The sequence below is a fragment of the Lampetra fluviatilis genome, chromosome 11, assembly GCF_964198595.1.
Source record: "Lampetra fluviatilis chromosome 11, kcLamFluv1.1, whole genome shotgun sequence".
Classification (NCBI taxonomy): domain Eukaryota; kingdom Metazoa; phylum Chordata; class Hyperoartia; order Petromyzontiformes; family Petromyzontidae; genus Lampetra; species Lampetra fluviatilis.
Window position 1 is genome coordinate 7,215,634 of NC_136285.1, and position 24,680 is coordinate 7,240,313.

The window sequence follows — 24,680 nt, forward strand, 5'->3', positions numbered from 1 at the left end:
TGAAGTTTGTGTGGCGGTGGTGACCTCTTGACCTTGGCCACATAGTTTCACCTACAAAGGGTATGACGTGTTTGTGATAAAGGACAGCTGATCAAAGTATGAACCGCTGATAGAGTAATCAACGTTCTGGTGGTCGGTCAGTTGATGGCTCTCCGAGAGAGAACACACTGGAACACTGGAGAAAGTTTCGGGGATTATTTTGTTTAACCAGCTGAGAGCTCAAGAGACCAGGATGGAGTCTGTTTTGCAAAAGTGACCCAGGGTATTAGTCTTCCGGTAGGGGGCGGCGATTGCAGCTTTGTACTTTATAATCCCAATGGGTTTTCCCCTCCACATTTATAAACACGCGTTTAGAGTGTTTGGCTGCTGTACATTTCCACGTGATTAGCACCCTTCGTTGAGCCATCATCTGTGGCCGGGTCGCTTCTGAAAAAGAGATACACAGCTCAGGGGGTTTTACCTGCACTGTTCGAATTTGGACCCTGACTCTGGCACACAATGGCCTACTCATAGGCGGCCTGGGATTGTGCTCATTTTTATGTTGCTGCACCCATGGGCGTTGCACACAAAACCCTCCTCCCTTGAGTGTTTTAAACACAGCAGCCTCTGCTTAGCCACCAGCCCGTCGCGTGGTGAAATGTTACCCTTTTTGCAAGTTGCGTGGGTAGTGAAGAAACAAGGTAACCATGCGCCAATCCCACCCTGATTGGCAATCGTCATTACGCTGCAGCCCTTAAATACCAAACTCATAGGTAGGGCACTACATCACGTGACTTATTGGGGACTGAGGTATATTGGCGGATTTGTGAAAAAGGTCAGATATGTGAACGTCACTAGATAATGACAGTTACAGCACCACACGCTAATGGGCTACCGAACAAAAATGAAGAGCAAAGTTTCTGTACGCATGGGGCGGTGCTCGACTGTGCCTTGAGAAGCGAGCGAATCTGCGTGCGATTAAGAACGCGTGACCGTGAAAAGGTCAGATTTGTGATCAACTATAGAATGACAGTTACGTCACCGTGGACAAAACACAGCACTGGGTGCGAGGGCTGTTTGTGATCGTCGGGTACGTGACATTGTACTGTAGTCAGCCATGGGGCAATGATGAGGGAGGGACCGAGGGAGGGAGTGAGAGAGGGAGATGAGTAATCGGAATAATAGACACTCGGGGTCAAAGTGCGGAGGATGAACGTCGATCAAAAGTCGAGTTATCAAACCCTGAAGCGACCGATGGGGATGACTCCTGCGGTGCTTTTTAGCCGAGTTCAAATCCCAACTGGGGATTCACTCAACCCATCATCCTTCCCAAGTCAATAAAACGACTACCAACTTTGTGAGACTCGCACACTGGTGGCTGTCACGTGAGGTCACCGGTTCCCACCACAGTAATGTAGAAAACCACCACTGGGTTGGGGACACCAGTGGGGAGTTGAGGTCCACACCATTGCTTGTTTGAGCGAGGTGGGGGACACTTTGCTCCAACGTCTTTCCACGCCACTCCTCCTTCCGTCCAGCATCTCACCGTTTCACCTAAAAGCTGGCTGATCATCCGGCCACGCGCGAGAAGAACTGCGTAAGTCTCACGCTCTGTCCCACAAGAGTACTTCGAATGGACATCCTCAAACACCAGATCCCACGTTATCACCGTCATTCCATCAGACTCCCCCCCCCCCCCAGTCAGAGTCCAACGTTCGTGTTCTGCGTAAACGGGTCCCCGTGATTAAACTCATCTGACCCTCGCGTCCATGTGGGTGTCCTGGCTCTGACCGGACTGGTACGATCTGCTGATATTTCTCTTGAACATGGGGGGAACAGTGGATCACCCGCGGGTGTTTTTTTTAGTTGGTGTAACCAACACGTGCGACACGTTTCCAAGAAGTTGCGTGGCATTTCCCCATCTCTCCATCCGCCCCAAAATCTCTCCCCCCGCCCACACACACAAAGACAAAGATCCCCCGTATAACCTGTAACAGCCTGTTGTGGCAAGTGCTGTTAGCGAGCACCTATGAAGGCGGGCATGGCACACGAGGGGGTGGGTGGCCAACACCCCGCCGACTTTATCTCACCAGTGGCGATGATTACACACCGCACCGGGTACTCATTTGAGGCAGAGTTGACCTAGGCGAGGCACAGGACCTGTTTAAATAATCGTCACCGGTGTTTGCCATGAGCGGGAATCTAACTCGGGTCGCCAGATTCGTTGCGCGGCTCGCTAACCACTACACCACCGCTCCTCTCTCACACACACACGCACACTCACAAGGGCATGCTCACACCTGCACTGCAACACCTGTGCCCGATTGTTTTTTTCGTTATGTTATATCCCAGGTGTTTTTTTATTCAGTGAGATATAACATGCGGAAGGCATCAACACAATGTGTAATACAATGGCCTCCTTGTGTGTGTATATTATTGTTGTGCCAAACACTGAGATAACATGTTTCAATGCTCTAAGGCAGTAGGATTATCATGCACGGCTCATTGTAAGTCCATGGCTTTTAGCCTTCCCATGCCGTGGGCAGTTGTTTGACCATACTTCACCACACGGGGCTGTGCAGGGAGGGGTAACACGAGTTTCCACTGATGGTAACCTTGATTAGGAATCAAACTCAGGTCACCGGAAGCATGGTTGCGGTGTGCTAACTGCTGACCCCACTAAATTATGAATACTGCACTCCAATATTATGTGTACAATGTGGCACGGATATGTACACGACAGATCATACGTAAGTGCTCGTTAACAGCACTTGCCCCAATAGTCTGTTCAAGCTATACGGGGGAATTTTGTACGTGTATATGTGCAAAATAATTACGTCACTGACTGTCACTGGGTTTAACCGAGCACACAGTGCGGTACAACGATCACATATCCAACAGGCTCCATTCCCCGGCCCCACACACACACACCCAAGATTGACGATTCGTAGCTGGACTTGGTACAGACCTCCACTGGGTCTGCCCAGCCCTTTGAAAATAAGTACCGACTGCAGCGTGTCACTTGCCAGCACCGAGAGGAGACGAACGTTATCGGGCAACCGTGTGCCAAGCCTGCTGTCCCACCTTATGTCAGGCCAGCCCTAATAGGTGCTCGCGAACAAAGACGTGCTGCAAATCCGTGTGAAAATGCGCAAGAGGCCTTTTGACTGCTTTGTGTCATGTTTGAATAATAATTTTGTCAGAAAAATAAATGCTGAGCCGGAAACAATTATTTTATTTTTCCGGTGTTGCAAATGTCCAGCATGGCAATTTTTTAAAGAAACACAATTATCCGCCTTGACCAATTAACCACTTAGTCTTTGTGCACGGTCGAACCGTCATCGTCTATACATGTTCACACATCTGACCTCTTCTCTTATCCCACCAATACCTCAGTCCCCAGCGGGCTGGATGTTGCGCTGACATTATAAGTGTGGAACATTTACTGGATGTTTAGTCTACAATTCACTCAACTCAACCGTAGCATCAACAAGCAGAGTTGGCGATATAATCAGAGAATACAGTAAATGTCTAGAAATTAAGTTTTTTTTTACCTTTCCCTTCCTGGGGGGGTTTCTTTCAATTCGTAGAGTTGTCACAAAAGGCGGATTTTTTTCTCACTCTCCATGGGGCATTACCGACAGCAACGTCTTGTGAGACGATTAACTTATAGAGAGACAGTCTCTCTTGGTGAATTATTACATTGGAGGATTGTGCGCCACGGTGGTGAGATGTTAACTACCTTGCCTTGTATACAGAAGGTCGTGGGTTCAATCCTGACCCTGATACCTGTATATTTGGAGTTTTCATGTTCTCCTCGTGGTTGTGTGGATTTTCTAAGGGTCCTCCGGTTTTTCCCTCCACATTTAGAAACATGCTTTTAGAGTATTTGGTTGCTATAAATTTGCACATGATAAGCTACTTTGTTGAGCTATCATTTGTGGGCAGGTCGCTTCTGGAAAAAGAGCTATATAGTTTAGTGGGTCTTATCTGGTAAAATAAAAATAGTATTAAATGGCGGTGGCTTGAGAAGGTCTTGAACCAGCAATGGATTGACCATAGCTGCTGCTGCTGATGATATAGTGACAGCACTGTGTCAGGAATATTGTTGTGCTCGTAACCTTTGATGGGAACGAGCGGTGGTGCAGAGCGTCACACGTTGCGCTACGAACCCAACGACCGATTCCCGGACGCTGCCAACATCAGCAGCGAGCGATGCTTGAACTGCTCCAACCTGCACTGACCAGGCTGGACCGATGGACGCTCTCTAAAGTAGTATCATTATTATTTTACGTTTAACGTATTTTCCGGGAACGTAAAATGCCGGTTTGCGCTTTGATTGCCGTGCGATCCGGGTGCCGTTTTGAGTGGCATTTGTTTTTTTGTCCCAGCTGTAATTGCACACTGGCTACCAGGGTGACACACACTGCGGCTTGAAGGCTGAGCCGTCAGCTGTTTGACGTCTCTCCATGAGCGAGTTGGCTGCAAGGGCAGCCTTTGTCCGACTGCTCACTGCCCTCCCTAATCCCAATGCCTTGGGACCAGAGTCCAGTTCACACTTCCACATTGGCCTCACTCCTGTGTGAGTGAGATGGCGCTTGGTGGTCATCGCACACACTCCGGAGTCAGGTTGAGGTCAGTGTCCCAACGCTGGCTGGTTCAAAACTTTGTGGCCATCAGACCTTCCGATCCACTCAGAAATACCTAAGAAAATTGCTGCTTCTCCTCTCCCTGTGCCCTTAATCCGACCTGACGCCATCACCATTATCAGCCTCCCAAGTTTCCTGCCTCTTCATTCGGCATCCCACCAATCTCTATATAATGGGAGGGTCACCCCTTTCTTCCATGTTGGCCACGTGGTCTGAAAAGCCTTTTACCGTCTCCACAGCTAACTGCCTCTTCCTGTTTACAAATTGGACCTATTTTTATTGCACTGTTTATGCCATACATCTCCATTGAGTTGCACACACTGCAGTTCTATTTGTAGTTGTAACCTTTAGTTAAGGCTCACAAACACAAATACACAGTCACAGTATTTATTTCTACTTTTGCACTTAAAACATATGGCGCTCAACTAATGCCTGTGAATGTTCGTGAATTAAGTTATCCCCAAGTCCTCTAATCACCTCCCCACGTACCCTGCCCAAAACAAGTCGTGAGAGACAGATTTATTGTGAATTCACCTCCCCCTCCTCCGTCCCATGGCATTGTATCACCGTATTCTCCAGATTATATGAGGCTCCAGAAAGCAAGAAGCACCCCAAACGTGTGCAACGTGTCAATAAAGTGAAAATAAAATCTGGTCGCACGCACAAAGACAAAGATCTCCGGTATAGCCTTCAACATAATGTTGGGGTAAGTGCTGTTAGTGAGCACCTATGAAGGCCGGCACGGCACACAGGGGGTGGGTGGCCAGCAGCATGCCAAGCTGCCTTTGTCTCCCTGGTCACGCACACAGACACCTACCAGATTTTAGAATTTACCCCCAACTTCTTGGTTCTTTCAGTAAAGTCACGTAGAAGGGAAATAATAAAATAATAAAAATAAAACATAATAAAATAATTCTCACGACGTTTCGGCCACAACGCAAGCAGCCGTCCTCAGGTGAAGAACAGGTCTGTCTGGAAGACAGCGTCCTCAGGTGAAGAACGCTGTCTTACCGACAGACCTGTTCTTCACCTGAGGACGGCTGCTTGCGTTGTGGCCGAAACGTCGTGAGAATTATTTTATTATGTTTTATTTTTATTATTTTATTATTTCCCTTCTACGTGACTTTACCGAAAGTACCAAGAAGATGAATCCCTGCAGTCACGAAAGCTTTAAATCGAAATTTACCCCCAACTCTTGCTTTACATTTTTAAGGGAAATAAGCGTGTCTCGTTACCCGGAGGTTGTGGTTGTTCAGTCTTGTTATTGAAGTGTATTTATGTATAACTTGCGGGACTTTAGTTGCACGTTAAACCCACCAAATGAAACCAAATATGGTCATCAGTGTCCGGCCTCGTGGCTCGGTAGTAGAGCGAGCAACTTCCAATCAAAAGGTTGCGAATTAAAATCCTGGTTGGAGGTTGCCTCTGCCCATCATCATTTCAGGGTCGATAAAAAAAGTACCACTTTGTGGGGAAGTCAACAGTGGTTGCCCTATGTATAGACTCCCCCTCACCATAGGAACGTGGAATTTCCACCAACACTTTGACTGTCGTCATCAGTAGCGTCATGCACCGCAGTGTCCGCCCTCTGAAAGTGCGCTTGTCCATGTTCGTGTGTGTGTGTCTCTCTCTCTCAACAGGAGCCGAGCCACAAAAGAGTTCGCTCCAAGTCTTCCCTCGTGAACCTCATCTTCCCCGTCAAGACCGCCGCTGCCAAACACTTTGGCCGATCTTTACAGGTGAGGCCCAAGATGCAGGTGCGGCGCTCAAAGCCGTCAGAGCGACGTCCTTTCTCTCATCGTCCCGCTTAGTTGTGTCGGGTACTCAGCGAGATGACGATAGCGTCCGTCACCATCCTGTGCTAACCAGCGTAGTGAAGTATGGTCAAACCCTCCCGCCCCCCCCACCACCCCAATCACCAACGCACCTACATCATGGCATCAAGTCCTCGACAGCTGTGGGTTTGATAATTGTTTTTTTACCCTTCTATCTGGCAACAAAACTGACACCTTTTTTACAAGGAGTCATGTTTGCATAGACCACAATACCTGCAGTCATAATGCAAACAAAAAACATAACTCTGATAATGTGCACTGTCCTTGAAGTTGATTGGTCCACACCCGAGACAGCTTTCCTTAGAGCCTTGTCTCACATGGGTTGGACCAGATGACGCCAAAAGGCGCACAACTCAAAGACAATGCACCATCAGAGTATGAGACTAGGCTCTAAGGAAAGCTGTCTCGGGTGTGGACCAATCAACTTCAAGGACAGTGCACATTATCAGAGTTATGTTTTTTGTTTGCATTATGACTGCAGGTATTGCGGTCTATGCAAACATGACGCCTTGTAAAAAAAAAGGTGTCAGTTTTGTTGCTAGATAGAAGGGTAAAAAACCAATTATCATATTTTTTACTGGCAAATGAGGTTCCAAAGCTGTGGTTTTGCCAACTACGGCATCGGCTGGGATAGTGAAGGAGCAGGGAGGTTCCAAGAATCACCGAGTACGACCAGGATTCCCCGCATCATGGGGTTGTGAGAGGTCGCGGTGGTGGCAGCTTGCAGAGGCCTTCATCCAGCAACAGATTGACCAAGGCTGACGATGGCTCTTGTCGGGAATCATTAATGGGGGTTTCGCTTCGTCCCTGCTGATGGTGACGAATCGTCGACGACTCACCTGCTGCTGTCAGTGAGACTTGGGATGAGGCCACACACGGAGGTCGTTGCGGACCAAGGCATTGGACCCCAGCTGTCCATGCAAACTGATGGATGGATTGAAACTCTCCTTTGAATTGTTGTGAAGAAGACATAGCTACACTTGTGTTTTTTTTTAAATATCTGTGGTGTTCTATTCGTGAAGTGCGTTCGGCAGAGGTGAAGGAATGCCCTTCCGATTGGGTGGATTTCCTTATGTCACTCATAAGATTTGCGCATTTCATCACCGTGTGGAATCTAATTTCTGAGTTTTCTGGTGAATAAGGAATCCACACAGAGATGTTGACCATGCGGTTTTACTTGGGCTTTTAAGAAATATATAAAAGACGCGCTGACATAACTCTGGGTGGCAGGGGGTAGAGCTGTACCGCAGAGCTCCGTACAGTTTGCTAAAGAGCTCAAATATACAAAAGATGATACGTTTCAATTGACTCTTCATCCGCTGTGGGACGTTGTCCCAACTTCGTCCACTCACTTTCAAACAATGCACTCATTTTCAAACATCACAAATAAACCGCTTTGACCTCCGATTATATGATATGGATTTCTATAGCCTTCTGCCATATGCTAATCCCCTGTCCCGCTTGAAAACCTGGTCTCCTGGTACTAACGGCTCTGTGTACTCATAGATTAGGACATCACGTTGAGGACGCTCGGTCTAAAGTCTAGACGACGAGGCCGCTCCCATGCATTTGTAATAAATAAATAAATGTAGGTAAAAGGTGGCATAATTGAGGTGTGTGTGTAGGTGGGATAATTGCACGTTTTGTAACGGTGGAATGCTGAATTCCTTCTGTGGGCTGGGCCGTAATGACAGTGGCTACCTTCTCACACAAAGAGCCCACGATTCCACGAGGCGAAAGTCATGAATACGTCTCTAGACCGTGAAGTAAGGAGTGGGTGCGTGGGCAGGGTGTGTTTTTATTGAATTCCTTCAGATTACATGTAAGAGAGGCCCCTGATACACACCACCCTTTCAAGTAGACGATTGATACCGTTATCCATGGGCAGGGGAAGGTTGATATCTAATAGGATTGGTGCTGCCAAAACTTCATAATGGAGGATGTTGTGGTGGTTTTTAAAATTATTATTCTAAAGTCTAGTTTTTTTTGGAAACTTCCTTACGTGTGCAGTATCGCGGCCGAGAGGAAGTGCTGATCGCTCTTAAGCGACATCTGAACCGTGGCCCACAATCGCACGTGACACGGTGCACGTGTCGAATGTTTTACTTCTTATGGCGTGTGTCGATTCGCTCGCTCCCATCTTCCCGTTAGCACGGTTGCCTACGTAGTCCAAAGAAGTTCAACATACATACGTACGCGCATGCAGAGGTGCTCGCGTGCTCTGCTCAGGTTTTTCGCGGTCGCGCCGTGCGGCTCTCCAAGTTGTCACCGGTGTTGCGACGTTGCGCTTCGTGCGCTGGGGTCAGCTGCATCTTCTGTTTACAAGCCTCAAATTCGGCGGTGGAAATTCCAATTTTCTATCCTGCGCTCCGGCGTAATCTCGTGAATAATTACTGCCGACTTCCTATCGAGTGGTGCTCATTTTAGTTGCCCCCCCCCCACCGCCCCCAGAGGCATGAGAGGAGGGTTGCGTCACCCCCTGACTAGGTTCGGAACTGTCGACCGTCTCGCTATGAGACACACACTCCTAACCGCAGTACCCTCGGTCACAAAGGGGAATTTTCTTGAATTACATTTTTATATATACAGTATATGAGAAAAAGGAAACATGAAGTCATTGTGTTATGCATGTGTACACGTGCTAAATTACAATTGTCTTTTAAATCTACTTGGTGGGCAAGTGTAAATTTTTCTGTTTCAAGTTTCACTTCTTTCAGGTGACAAATTCATGAACATATATATCGTAAGTTATCGTCGCCCGTAGTTGTATTGAGGCGCGGTTCTTTCATCCGTTTTCAAAATAGCCAGCTTCACCAGAAGAATTCGGAGAATGTTGAAGAAGGCCCAAAGTTAGAAGGCATCTTTATTTAATATCTCTCTCTTTTTTTTCCTTTTGAAATCGTGAGCCAAAGTATGCGAGCAGGTGTGCCTGCGGTTAGCCGAGCAGAGGAGCAGGGGGAGAGTAGACACTGGCGGTGCTGGGGGAAGAAACTGGGAGGGATCGGTGTTCAATTTGTTAACAAATTTAGTGCCAAAAATATTCCCCAATTTCATGTTTATTATTAGTATTATTAAATATTTTAGTCAGCGATGCTGATATGAGATTAACCAACTTGAATAGAGATGAAAAATACGATCATTCTGCAGTGTTATTCGAGACAGCCAGGGCACTGGGCAGGACAAACGAACGACGGGAATTGGCTCGATGCGATTATAAAAATGGGTGACAACTCTGCGTCTCGCACACCGTCGTTATTAATAATAATTGAGTGGTCTACATTTTTGACTGCTTCGGTTGACTCGGCTAAGATAACTACTGAATGCAATTCACAAACGAAGACTATGACTAACTTAACAAAGATGCTGACTAAATTAACCCTGGTCTACTGAGGGCCCCCGTTTGCCGACACACTTTCACAAACGTACACTAGCACGTACAGAAATACAAAGATCCCCCATATAGCCTTAACAGACTGTTGGGGCAAGTGCTGCTCAAGAGCACCTGTGAAGGCCGTCATGGCATACGAGGGGGTGGGTGGCCAGCACCACGCCCGGCCGCCTTTGTCTCCCTAGTGGCGACGTTTACACACTGCACCAGGTACTCATTTGAGGCCGAGTCGACCTAGGGGAGGCCCAGTGCTGGTTCAGATAATCGTCACTGGTGTTGGCCGTGAGCGGGAATCGAACCCGGGTGGCTAGGCTCGTAGTGCAGCGCAGCGCTAACCGCTACACTACCACTCCCCGCGCACACACAGGCATAGCAACACTCGCACACATCGCACACAGCGCGCTGGCCCAAACCTCGTGCACTTCCTTGCATTGTTCTCAATCATTGTTCAGACAGGCGACTATCAAAAAAACATAGAGACATTCGCAAAAAAAAAACACATCGCAGTCAAAACAAAATACAAAAACATTGCCAAGGTCTGGCTTTTCTTACAGCATTTTGTTTCATCATCATCATCGTCCTAATCGGCCACGGTCCATCCACTGTTGGATGGATTTCCCCCCAAGCCGTCGTCACCTCTCACCACCCTGCGATGCGATAGTCCACCTAGACCTGCGCACGAGCCGATGCCGTCGCTCCATCTCCTCCGTGAATCCGTTTCATTCTCTGGCCCGCCACTCAAAGTGCTCTCGACTGTCGGCCATCTTACATTTCAGCGAGATGTTCGTGCAGGCTTTTGTTTCATGTTTGGATGTGATGTGTGTACGGTTTGGGTGTGATGTGTATATAGCTCTGCTTCAGTGGGCCCCAAGGACTGCAAACAGGAGTTCCGTGAGTGCGGCACATAAAACAGGGTGACCTCTGCTGACCTCTGCGCCTGTGCATTAAACAGGCAGTGCCTTCTGAAAGGGTGGCGTTTGTACGCAAACGGTGCATGTCCAGCCGATTTGTTCAGGACTCCTTTTCCCGATTCAGGAATTCCGCCGGGCCTCGTGTGAGCTTGCCTTTGATCTCGCGCGCGGTCAGACTAAACACACAGAGCCGCACAATCGAGTCAGGAAACGCGGCAAGGCACAATTCTGCCGAGTCACTCGAATGTGTGAAGCCCCCCTCTGTGCGTGCGTGCGCTCTAAGCCCTCGAGTGCAAATACGCAGGACAAACATTCAGCCTTTTTCCACCCCATGGCACCATCGACACAAACCCTTCTTCACACTCGCGCCTTCCACTCCACAGCCTGTTGTTTATCCACTGCTGACTAAACGGTGTCTAGGTAAGCACCTTTGTCGTCGACCCATCTTAGACAGCTTACAATGTGGATTTATATAGTGTCAAAATGTGACCGCACCTCAAGGTGCAGAACACATACGGTGGGCTTGTTTATTTGATACAGAGACATCCCCAGCCATAGGCAGAGGTAAAACGGTCTTGACAGCGTGGGGGGCTGAGGGAAGAGAGCCACAGGCAATGAGGCCACCAAAGCAGAATGAGTGACCTCCCACTGAGCGAAGGTTGCAATAGGGGCTATGCGACTTGCTTATACAGATAGTGCATCGATAAGGGAGTTGAGAGGGTTAGGGGTAGGAGGGTGACTGGAGGGGAGTAGAGTGAGATGACAGGGGAGAGGTAGGAGGGTGCTTGAAGTGGAGTAGAGTGAGATGAGAGGTGAGAGGTAGGAGAGTGTGTGGAGGGGAGTAGAGTGAGATGAGAGGGTAGAGGTAGGAGAGTGCGTGGAGGGGAGTAGAGTGAGATGAGAGGGTAGAGGTAGGAGAGTGCATGGAGGGGAGTAGAGTGATATGAGAGGGGAGAGGTAGGAGAGTGTATGGAGGGGAGTAGAGTGAGATGAGAGGGGAGAGGTAGGAGAGTGCGTGGAGGGGAGTAGAGTGAGATGAGAGGGGAGAGGTAGGAGAGTGCGTGGTGGGGCGTAGAGTGAGATGAGAGGGGAGAGGTAGGAGAGTGCGTGGAGGGGAGTGGAGTGAGGTGAGAGGGGAGAGGTAATAAAGTGCGTGGAGGGGAGTGGAGTGAGATGAGAGGTGGGAGAGTGCATGGAGGGGAGTAGAGTGAGATGAGAGGCATGAGAGTGCGTGGAGGGGAGTAGAGGGAGATGAGAGGGGAGAGGTAGGAGAGTGCGTGGAGGGGAGTAGAGTGAGATGAGAGAGGATAGGTAAGAGAGTGCGTGGAGGGGAGTAGAGTGAGATGAGAGGGGAGAGGTAGGAGGGTGCGTGGTGGGGAGTAGAGTGAGATGAGAGGGGAGAGGTAGGAGAGTGCGTGGAGGGGAGTAGAGTGAGATGAGAGGGGAGAGGTAGGAGAGTGCGTGGAGGCGAGTAGAGATGAGAGCAGAGAGGTAGGAGAGTGCGTGGATGGGAGTGGAGTGAGATGAGAGGGGAGAGGTAGGAGAGTGCGTGGTGGGGAGTAGATTGAGAGGGGAGAGGTAGGAAAGTGCGTGGTGGGAAGTAGAGTGAGATGAGAGGGGAGAGGTAGGAGAGTGCGTGGAGAGGAGTAGAGTGAGATGAGAGGGGAGAGGTAGGAGAGTGCGTGGTGGGGAGTAGAGTGAGATGAGAGGGGAGAGGCAGGAGAGTGCGTGGAGAGGAGTAGAGTGAGATGAGAGGTAGGAGAGTGCGTGGTGGGGAGTAGAGTGAGATGAGAGTGGAGAGGTAGGAGAGTGCGTGGTGGGGAGTAGAGTGAGATGAGAGGGGACGTAGGCAAGGGAAAGGCCACAGAGAATCTCTGAGACGTCCAATCTTGAGCGAGGATTGGATTGGTTCCATGATTTGAATCCCCACCACACCCCGGTGATTTTCGAGTGGAATTGCCAACGAGCGCAAGTCGACCGTGAAGTTAATGGTAAAAGCCTCCCTCTGATCTCATTCATAAAAGTAGGCCATTGTGTCACGGGTTTTTTCCGACATTAATAATATTTTAGTTTCTAAACCAGCTAAGTACAACGGCATATATATTATAAGGCTGGGGAGGAGGGGGGAGAGAGGTGATGAATCGTCGTTAGTGGGAGATAGTGGAAAGGGATGGTTATTATGGTACGATGCACAGAGGTGGTCATTCATGCGTTAAGGATAACGAGGGGAGGGGCTTTAACCAAGATTGCGACTGGGGGAGAAGGGAGGTCGCGGTGCAGACAACGGGGAGACTGAGTTGCAGACAGCTGGAGCAACAGAAGAAGAATAGATGCCAGCTCCCCATGAGCAATATAAGGAGAACTCCGTTCTCTGCCTCCACGTGGTTCATAAAAAAATGTGTTCAGCCCATGTGCCTGTTGGTTTTCCAGACCAATAGTGTCAAGCAGCATCTTTTAAGCAAGCTGCCAACTCTAAACCGGTTTGGTTTATTCATTAAAACATTTCTGAGGGTTTTAATTGACTTAATAATTGTTGTAAATAGGATGTAGCCCTTAACGTGATTATGGATATAATTATTGTACAGTCTTGTGAGATGCAATTGGCATGAATGACGCTATATATATTAAAAACTAAATATTATCCCAAACCTTCTGGGTCTCATCAGCAGACTCAAGCTTGATTATTGTTTGTTTACCCTTTTATTTGTCAACAAAACTGACGCCTTTTTTTTACAAGGAGTCATGTTTGCATAGACCACAATACCTGCAGTCATAATGCAAAAAAAAACATAACTCTGTTAATGTAAAAAAGGTGTCAGTTTTGTTGCCAGATAAAAGGGTAAAAAACCAATTATCATATTTTTTTACTGGCAAATGAGGTTCCAATGGAGAGTCAAGCTTGTTAAGCAAATGCTCATGGATAACCAGCTGTTATTTGCAAGAGCACTCCTTAAAAATAACTATGGGACCCCATTCAATGCAAATGAGCAGTTCCTTAATGCGTTGCCACAGCAGCCTTTGGCTGATTCACTTTAGGAAGGCTCTCGGCTTAGGCAGTGCATAGGCCTGGAGTCCAAGGTAATTTAAACAAAACAAAAAACCTAATATGCCCATGTACTAAAATCGCACTTGCTCTCTGAGAGAGGGGCTCACAACCTTACAAGCGTTCACAGCGGTACCGAGCTGTCGGGTGTGTGTAGGCGGTGCAACTGCACTGGGGACCCACGGTCCAAAGGGGACCCAGGCACCGGCCTACGAAGAGGGGCGAGGGGGGGGTTCAGGAGGGGGGGGGTGACACCAGAGGTCGCAACCGGGTACCCGATACCCATACCCTACCCGATACCCGGCTACCCGTACCCGGCCGGGTACGGGTACGGGTAGCCGTTTGCGACCCTAGTGCGGCCGGGTACGGGTACGGGTAGGCCGTGAGTCACTGGTGAGTAACCGTTTGTCACTCATTTCGGGTAGGGTACGGGTACGGGTAGGGAACGGGTACCCGTACCCGGCCGGGCACGGGTACCCGTACCCATTTGCGACCCTGGTGCGGCCGGGTACGGGTAAGGAATAAAAACCCGTTTGCGACCTCTGGGTGACACGCACCACGCTACCCCACTGGCCTAACACCCGGCCTTGTCTCTCGCCCTGGTGCGTCCTGTTCCCCTTCCGCGCTGCAGCGCACGACGAGCGTGCGCTCGGTGGAGCAGCCCCCCGCTCAGCAGAAGACCCCGCCGGGGAAGAGCCCCCCGGCCCTGGTGACGCCGCCCCAGGCGGGGCCCCCGCCTCGCCGCTCCAACAGCCGCCTGTGGAGCGAGACGTTCACGGCGCGCGACGGCGACGCGCTGCCCTCCTCCGAGATCAAGCGGCAAGAGGTGAGCGTCTGTCCGGCCGGCTCGCCGGCCCGCACGGCCGCACGCCGATGGAGGGATCGGCCTCTGTAAAACTAAACTGTGAACTCATTTTGATGTTACCGGATAAGGCCCGACCGAGCTATGCAGCTCGTTTTCAGGCGCGACGCGGCCGCAAATGATAAGCCCGACGGAGTGGCTTGCTATGCGGAAATTTATAGCGGCCAAATGTTCTAAATGTATGGCTTCTAAATGTGGAGGGAAAAACTGGAGGACCCGGAGAAAAATCCACGCGACCAGAGAGATATAGAACGGGCAAACTGCAAATATACAGGCATCAGGATCGGGATCGAACCCACGACATTTGGCCTACTCTTCCACGCTGGAAAAAGTGGGAATACCCACGCTTTACCCCACCATGCGCGACTTGCCGATTGACTGACCACTGTCTACCCAGTCGCACTGCTGGCTGGAAAGAGGTGGGGAGGGGTGATGGTTTAATCTCCCACCGTGGTGGTGCTGGGCACCTGCAATGCTGGGCTGGGTGGAGGAGGGTTTTGTGAATGTCACAACACCCTCGTGTGTAGGTGGCGGTACAGCAAGTCGTGGTTTATGACCAATCTCTGTGAGTGTTTTGAATGTTAATCCCCAACATTTTTGGGTTTGCAAGCGCACTCCTCCCGTGCTCAAAATACTCGTTTGGCCAGAAACGTCTGGCCAAACTTGCCAATTTTACAGCACGTAGGCTTTCGTAAACAATATTATCCAGAAAATATGTTTTTTTTGGTTACATTACGCTATCTCACCCAAACTCCCCCCCCCCCCTTATATTATGGATAATATCTAGATTCATGGAGGCTTTCCTGGATATTAAATATAAAAATCTACTGTGGTCATTGGGCAGCTGCATGGCCCTTAGGCCACTTTTCTGACCACTGAGCCATTATTCACACCTGCTGGTCTTGAGTGGCAATTACCAAAGCACAGCTGCTGCTGTTGCTTTGAAGTGGATGTTGAAGACCATGTGAAGTCTGTCAGGTCCGTTGTATATCGTTTTATGTTCGAAACTTGTCACCTTCAAAGCGTATCTTTCAGTAAATAATCGCAGGTGAAGTTATTAACTGTCGTTGTGTCAGAGCAGGTGACGCACCTCCGATTAGCGCGGTTGGCTACGTACGGTGCGAATGAAGTTCAACATACATCGGTGTAATATTTTTTCGTCAAAAAGTTGCTCACAAATAAAAGGCAACAAAACCTGAAAAGGGCACGAATAGGATGGAATTGGAACACGTGGATTAGAGAACGTACACAGAGTAGAGACATCGTACTGCCGGTTCAGAGCAGGAAGTGGTGGGCTTGGGCAGGACACGTCATGGCTCGAGGGGGCGATGACCGGCGGTCGAGACTAGCGACGGAGCGGCAGCCAAAGGGGTGAAAAAAACCCCCGAGGAGAACGACCTGCACGGAGGTGGCGCGATGGAACTGCCCCGCGTGCGTGTGCGTGGGATGTATCGTTGCATCACAGAACTGTGTGCATGCATGTCCAGCTTCTTTCGCACCGTACGTAGCCAACTGCGCTCATCGGAGATGCGAGCTGAGAGATTGTGACGGCTTAGGGAGGTCTTCTTCATCCGGCAGTAGATTCGATTAATAGAATCTCGGTGAGCTTCTGCCTGGCGTATCACCACCAGTCGACGTCATTTCTCTCCCCTTGCGTAATTGTTGACCGGACGATACCAAGGGCCGGCCAGCCAAATACGCCGTGCTCAGCGCGTGGCCGGCATCGCGCTACGAGGGCTGAAGCTACACCTGCTTCACGGTGAACTCTTTTAGAACGGGGGGTGGGGGGATGGGGGGGGTGACGGCAACACCTGACGGGTTCCTGCGCCGTCAGGTGTGACTCAATAGTGACGTTGCTCAACCCCCCCCCCCACCGTTCAACCGCCCACGAGGTGGTCCCTCTGACCCCCTCCTGCCCACGCGCTCACCTGCCCCGCCCCTTCCCATCCAGTCCACCAATCAGACACCCGCAACACCGGGGGGGGGGGGCTGTCGTCATCCGCACCTCGGAGGTGAACAGGCCCCGCCCACCGCCCCCCGCCGTGACAGAGCTCGCGCTGAGAGAATAAGAGGCACAACGTAAATAAATGAATAATGAGCGCACCCACCACGGACTTTGGGTGCTTGGCAACTGCAGCCAACTCGTTTGTGAGGCGTGGCCCCCAGGTGCTTCTCGCCCCCTCACGGGTTTGGCTGCGAGAGGGCAGTGAGCCAACTTTGCAGTTGTTTTTCTTCTTCTTCTTAATTTTCACCAATTTTATTAGGGCTTAGCGTGCGCAGTGGTTCTGTGCACGGCGCCGTGAACCTTGGCCACCCGGGCTCCCCCCCCCCCAACCTGCGCTAACCCGCACTGACCAGCGTGGTGAAGTATGGTCAAACTTCCCACCCAACCGACACGGTTTTGGGAGCCCTTCGTTCCGTAGTGGATTGACAAAGTTCTGTAAACGTGTTACATTTTCACGTTGAACTCCTTTGTGATATTTTTTTAATGAGTATTTCCGCATAGAACAAAGTGTTTTTCCAATACAGATATCCCATGTATCCTCCTGGATTACATCCACATCACTCAAAACGATCAGAATCCTGAAAGAGTGTTTTCTAATCTTTACGGGCTTAAGCTTTGCACCATGAGTGACTGACTCTGACTTGCTGTGGCTTAAACCCTTGGAGCTGTGCTTCAGTGAAGTACAAAACAAAAAGACATTTTTAATCTTACCATGCTGTAATTAATCAACTCATTCGACAGCGGTCAACGAGGTAAAGGCGCAGCCCTCCAATGTCTGGCTCTTGCCCACGGCTGGTGGAAGGTCTTCCACTAGCCGGAGCCCTGGAGAGCTTCTTCAGAGGGTATTTGGCCTACTCTTCCATGCTGGGCAGACGTCTTGGAAGAGGTTGGGGTGCCCACGCTTTACCCCACCGCACACGCGACCTGCCGATAGACCAACCGTGGTGTGGGAGAGGGGAGGCAATGCAAGACACTTGGCAATTGCTTCAGATTCAGAGCGGAGAGACTAAACTGTGGACCTCTGAATCACAAGTCCAGGGTGCTACCCGTTACGTCGCGACGGCATCCCCACACAGCTGCAGAACCTCGTTTCATATCAGTTTGGGCCCCAGGATCCCTGTGCTGACGATGAGGTCATCAGCCACTCTGAGCCACCGAGAGCCACCGTTTTACGGTTGCTATTTTAATGCCACAATCATGACAACTCTGTGTGCTTCTACGTTGCTCCCTGCTTTGTCACCTCGTCTGAGCACTCTGTTTTGTGTTCCCCTTCTCTCTGCCCCCTGATCGCCGCGTGAACCCCTTGTTCCCTTCCGCAGACCATTTTCGAGCTTTTCCAAGGTGAACAAGCCCTCATCGAAGACCTGCAGCTCGCCAAGAAGGTATCGCAACGTCACCCGAACAATTCCTCCTCCAGCCGTTCCCCGAGTGCGGATGCTGAACTCACAGCCGCGTCTCTTTGGGGCGCCACGGTGGCGAGATGTTAATTACCTCGCCTGGTATACAGGAGGGTCGTGGGTTCGATCCCGACCCTGACACCTGCTGTATATGTGGAGTTTGCATGTTCTCCCCGTGGTCGTGTAGATTTTTCTCCGGGTCCTCCGGTATTTCCCTCCGCATTTTAAATAACGCGATAATTTGGCTGCTATAATTTCCACATGCTATGCCGCTTTGTTAAGCTATCATTTGTGGCAAGTTCGCTTCTGAAAAAAAGCTATATGGCTCAGTGGGCTTTACCTGGTATAATAAAAATTGGTATTTTTTGTTAATGCCAGACTCTGCGAGCCAGGCCAAGTCGGGAGTCAACCGCTAATCATTTCTGGGAGGCATGGCAATAATCTGGGGTATCAAAGAACGAGTGGCGTTGTTCCCTAGAGAAGGCCATTGTGTGTTAGTGTAAGGGAATATAGCACAATAGAAAATTACGCTCATCGAAGGATTAATACGGAAATCAATACAGCACCATTCATACATACACACACACACACGCATGCACACGTATATACACTCTATGTGAGCCCATTGAGACTGAAAGTTGCCCCATAAGGTGTGAGCCGTGTAAAAACAATTAAGCGTAGCTCACGGCTGCTCTGCAGGTGTTCGTGGTGGTCGTGTTGTACGGCTCCCCGGTGTGTTTTCGGGTTGCATCGCGTGTTCATTCCACTTTGTGTACGACGCTTCACCCCACCTGCCAGGAACTTGAACTCTGTTCCGGACAAAGCTCCCGGCACGTGGGGCTAGACGCCGTAGACATCATGCCGAACAGCACATGGTACAACCCGAAATCTCGTCCATGACAGAGGTTTTTTTTTGGGTTAGATCGCGTAAATATAGATGTGTTGTTAAACCCGCCACCACCCGACGACACGGCCAATGTGTAAGGTTTGTCAGGCAAACAAAACGTGCCAATTCGTTACTAGTTCAGCACACCGGTGTGTTTGAGAGTAAACCCACAGCATTTATAATTCGAGTACCGAGACGTTTCGCCGGTAATTACAACCAGCCTCATCAGGCGACAGCCAGAGTTGTGGAGAAATCCTCCTGTTTCGATCCTGAATAGAGGGGGTAAATTACAGAAAATTAATAACGTACATATTCAAAGCATGGTATGGCAAAAATTTTTTTTTTTATATCTAAATAAATGTGAACATCGGTAAAGTCACATAGAAGGGAAATAATAAAATATTGTTATATTATGTTTTACTTTTATTATTTCCCTTCTACGTGACTTTTAATATTATGTTATATTTTTTATTATTTTATTATTTCCCTTCTACGTGACTTTACCGAAAGAACCAAGAAGATGAATCCCTGCAGTCACGAAAGCTTTAAATCGAAATGTGAACATGTTCAACAATTAGACTTGGCACAATTTTAAAACAATCATCAGCATGGAAATATGGAAACATTAACACTCCAAGTGGAATACACCAACTATTACAAATAGCCTCTGGAAGTTTGTTGAAATCTGACGTTGTTGATATTATTTCCAAAGTGGAATGTAAACAACATTGTTCCATTTATGAGAAGGATCGTATGCAAAAAGAATATTTAGCAGAATTTGTGCCTTTTGGAATGTACTAAAGGAATTTAGAAGAAGCTCATCTTAGGTTGCTAGTCTTTGCCTGTGGCGTTAAAAGCGCGGCAAGGAGGAAATCTACCGCGTCCGAAACAATCTCCAAGACAGAGGTCGAGCGAGTTTGTGTTCGTGTTATCGACGGTGGGAGATAACCCGTCACATCGAAGAGCCCTCGGTGACGTGCGGAGAAGCTGTAACTCGAGACACGAAGCACAAGGATTTGTGGAAAAAACGATCTGGCCCATTTAAGGCTCCAGCACAAGATGATTTTCGTACCAAATTACCAGGGCCAATCGCCGGCTTCATGCTGTGGCTATCAAGTTGAAGACGTATTCTTGTTTCTTTCGGTAAAGTGAAAAAAAAAGGAAATAATCAAATAATTTAAAAATAAAACAATATTGTTTTATATTTAGATTCTTTTATTATTTCCCTTCTACGTGACTTTACCGAAAGAACCAAGAATATGAATCCCTGCAGTCACGAAAGCTTTAAATGAAAATTTAAGTTGAAGACGGTTGGGCAAAGGGAAACGTGATTCATTTCTACAGAACGATCCAGTTTTTTTCTTTCTGTTTCAAAGTAATGTCTTGGAAGCGTGTTTAAAGTTTAGATGGTCATCAAACCGAATTATCTGATATAAATGGGAACCCCCTACAGTTTTGACAATTTCTCACTCGGTTGATTTCGTTTCTTAATGCGATAGAGACAATTGCGTCCCATGTAGTTGGACCATCGCATGCAAAGGAAGGATTTACTCTACTTTGTGTTCCGGCTTGGAATGTGGCGCTGGAATGTAGAGGCTCTGCTTAGGTTTCTCGTGTTTGCCTGTGGTTGAAACAAATCAGCAGGCCCCGTTTTACACAAAAAAACAACCCCTTAACAATAACAACTTGCGAGCAATTCAGTCGTCTTCTTATCGACAGCGGGAGATAACCGGTAACGCCATAGATCTCTCAAGGACGCGCAGAGACGCTGTTATCAGAGATGAAGCGGGTGATCGGATTTAGACCATTTAAGGCCACATGCAGCATGGGCTGATTTGAATACCAAATCTCCACAGTCAATCATTGCCATTTAGCTAAAACCATAAAGGTGTCGCCCTGTAATATCCAATTGATGCCACTGCCGGCGGTGACGCCTCCACTAGAGGGAGGAACTAGAGAGCTTGTTTAGGGGGTATTTGGCCTACTCTTCCACGCTGGTCAGACATCTTGGAAGAGGTGGGAGTACCCACACTTTGCCCCATCACATACGACCTGCCGATTGACTAGGTAAGAATTTGTGAACCCATCCTGATAGAGGCGTAGATGTATAGGCAACAAGTTGAAGATGGGTGGGTCAAAGAGAAACATAATTCACTTCTGCGTAAGAACCCCATTTACGATAATTGTTTTTTTACCCTTCTATCTGGCAACAAAACTGACACCTTTTTACAAGAAGTCATGTTTGCATAGACCGCAATACCTGCGGTCATAATGCAAACATGACTCCTTGTAAAAAGGTGTCAGTTTTGTTGTCAGATAGAAGGGTAAAAAACCAATTATCATATTTTTACTGGCAAATGAGGTTCCCATAGTGTTAACGCCATTTACATTTCACATTTGTTAATAATGTTTTGAAGTGTGTTGAAGTTTACACGGTCATATAACCAAACGCCCCAATACAATGCAACAATGCAATTTGAATGTACTGTATGTAGCGTCTGAATGCAAATACATCTTAAGAAGACATCGTGCAGCACAGGGGGGCATATTTGTTACGTGGAGAAAGAGTCGGTCGTGAGCAGAGGAAACAAGGAAGTTCTAGAGGCTTCAATAGAGGCGGGGAGTCAACAGCACGGATGGCTGGTGGTTCCACGTAAATTGTTAAACTAAACCACAGTATGTTTAATGTATGACTCGTGAAGGTCAAGCACTTTATTTAACTTGCGTTGGGGAGTGAGCAGTCTATGCTTCCCTTAACCACATTCATAAGAGTCACCGTGGCCTGTTTGTGTTCTGAATCACGCAGGCTTACCACGACCCCATGCTGAAGTTGGGCATCATGAACGAGGAAGAATTAACAAAGATATTCGGAGACCTCGACTCGTTTATTCCATTGCACCAAGGTAACAATGAACATTACTACAAGAACCGAGCAAGCTTGGAACGTTGGGCCGACGTTGCTCGAACGGTTCCAACCACGTGCTAAAGTTGGCCCAACGTAGCACGTTTACTGGGAAGACATAAGACGTGACGATGTAACAGCAGCCTAACTGCGTGGCACAGTCACAGGGTTGTGAGTTTAAATCCTCTTCAGGATAGAACATTCTTGGCCCTTAATTTCATGCTGGTCAATCAAATTTGTACCATTTCGGGGGGAAGCAAGAGCGGTTGTTCTGATGGAGGGACTGCGATTACCACTCACGGCTCAGGGTTACTGACATTGCTCACCTTTGAGCAGAGACACAGTTGCACTCTTTGGCTGTGAATGATAATTAACACGATGCAGCAGCATCGTTTTAGACCTTCTACAGTGTCAGGAACGCACGTGGTTGCGCTCGGATGTGTTTTCGTGTGATGGCCCGTGTTGTTCAGCGTTATGTCCGCCATTTCGCACCACGTGTTTGCAGCATCTTCAGGGACTGAATTGAGCCATTCACCAACATCCCTTGAATTTTAATGCGATGACTGCTGCTGCTGATGATGGTGTTGCCGGATCTGATCGCTTTACCGCCGATGCCGTCTCTTCCCGCAGACCTGGTCAGACGTCTGGAAGAGGCTCGTGGTCCCGACGGCACCGTGAAGGAAGTGGGACAAACCCTCGTCACGTGGGTGAGTGTTAAGAGACGAGGCCTGCACAGCTGCGGACACGCTCTGACAAATTGGATACTCACTCTTACATCACTCAATTGGAATACGCCGCGTAGCTTCATCGCTTCCCATACCGGTAAGCCTGATGCCCGCTGGCGGGTGCTGCTTTGACCTTGCCCCACAAGGGGACAGCTGCCGTGGGGGGGTCCCCTTGGCTGGACAATGTCAGCTTATTGGTGTGGTTGTGACGAGACATAATTGCGAAGGTGCTACAAATTGCGGCCGCTACGTGCAAATCCTCATGGCTTAGAGAGCGGCTGGAAAACCATCCTAAACCAAACTATTTTTATTTTACCATTTAAGGCCCATTGAGCTATGTAGCTCTTTTTCAGAAGTGACCTGGCCACAAACGATAGCTTAATGAAGTGGCTTACCATGTTGAAATTAATACCAGCAGCCAAATACTCTAAACGCGTGACGTTGATTCTAAATGTGGAGGGAAAAACCGGAGGACCCGGAGAAAAATCCACGCGACTGCTGGGAGAGAGACACGCAAACTCCAAGTATACAGGCGTCAGGGTCGGGATCGGACCCACAGCCTCCTGCATACCAGGCGAGGGAGTTAACATCTCGCCGCCGTTCCTGCCGTTGCAGCTGCCGTGCCTCAACGCGTACACCAGCTACTGCGGCAACCAGGTGGCGGCCAAGGCGCTGCTGGACCAGAAGAAGCGCGACCCGCGTGTGCAGGACTTCCTGCAGCGCTGCATCGAGTCGCCGTTCAGCCGCAAGCTGGAGCTGTGGAGCTTCCTGGACGTGCCGCGCTCGCGCCTCGTCAAGTACCCGCTGCTGCTGCGCGAGATCGAGCGCCACACGCCCGCGGAGCACCCCGACGTCGACCTGCTGCGCCACGCGGTGAGGGCCCTGCCGCGGTCACTCTGATTGACAAGGGGTGGAGCTACATGACTGGGGTGGAGCTACATGACAGGGGGTGGAGCTACATGACAGGGGGTGGAGCTACATGACAGGGGGTGGAGCTATATGACGGGGGGTGGAGCTACATGACGGGGGTGGAGCTACATGACGGGGGTGGAGCTACATGATGGGGGGTGGAGCTACATGATGGGGGTGGAGCTACATGACGGGGGTGGAGCTACATGACAGGAGGTGGAGCTACATGACGGGGGTGGAGCTACATGGCAGGGGGTGGAGCTACACGATGGGGGTGGAGCTACATGACGGGGGGTGGAGCTACATGATGGGGGTGGAGCTACATGACAGGGGGTGGAGCTACATGATGGGGGGTGGAGCTACATGACAGGGGGTGGAGCTACATGACAGGGGGTGGAGCTACATGACAGGGGGTGGAGCTACATGACAGGGGGTGGAGCTACATGACAGGGGGTGGAGCTGCATGACAGGGGGTGGAGCTACATGACAGGGGGTGGAGCTACATGACGGGGGTGGAGCTACATGACAGGGGGTGGAGCTACATGACAGGGGTGGATGTGTGTAAGTTGAACTTCTTTCGCACCGTAAGTAACCAACCGTGCTAATCGGAGGTGCGGGGGAAAGACAACAAACTAAACACAGAAAGCAGTTGGAAGCGTCCTGCCATCGATATTTAGCCACCCGCTGCGAGCATCTTTGCCGCACTAATCGAGTACTGGAGGGAAATATTTTCAATCCGGTAATGGCACTCCCGTTTCTCCTTGTCACTGCAAGGGCCCCTTTGTGCACAGCCAAGACGCACGTTACTTGTAGCCATATTACTTGTGAAACCCAATGCGGCCCTCGGTGAGGAGAGGGCTCCTCAACCCGTGTTGTCAGGTCATCACCCCTGAGAGGTGGCTGAGTGGGATCCGTGAAAGGCAAACAAAACGTGGCCATACTTGGCATCGGGGAGAAGCGGCAAACTGGTAGGAGGCTAAGCACACTCGCCAACCAAACACCAGCCCTACCCCTTAAGCTAAACAAACACCACCCTCTCGCACAATCCTTCCCCTTATTCCGCCTGCCCCTCTCCACCTCCCCACGAACATTGCTCCATCTGACCGCAGGTCAAGGAATAGAACTTCTAGGCGAGCGTGTTAAACATTTGGCCTCCCCCGTCGCCCGTGATGACGCGCGTGCCTTCCCA

At 49.5% G+C, this 24,680-nt stretch overlaps 1 protein-coding gene across 1 annotated transcript in view; it reads left to right on the forward strand.

The window, feature by feature from the left end:
* LOC144934753 (rho guanine nucleotide exchange factor 3-like) overlaps window positions 1–24,680 on the forward strand; it is a 56,032-nt gene that overhangs the window by 21,111 nt on the left and 10,241 nt on the right. Inside the window, exons 2-7 of the mRNA XM_078860865.1 lie at window positions 6,269–6,367; window positions 14,437–14,631; window positions 17,992–18,054; window positions 21,762–21,858; window positions 22,488–22,564; window positions 23,198–23,455. Coding sequence (XP_078716991.1) covers window positions 6,269–6,367; window positions 14,437–14,631; window positions 17,992–18,054; window positions 21,762–21,858; window positions 22,488–22,564; window positions 23,198–23,455 — 789 coding nt within the window. The remainder of the gene's footprint in view (window positions 1–6,268; window positions 6,368–14,436; window positions 14,632–17,991; window positions 18,055–21,761; window positions 21,859–22,487; window positions 22,565–23,197; window positions 23,456–24,680) is intronic.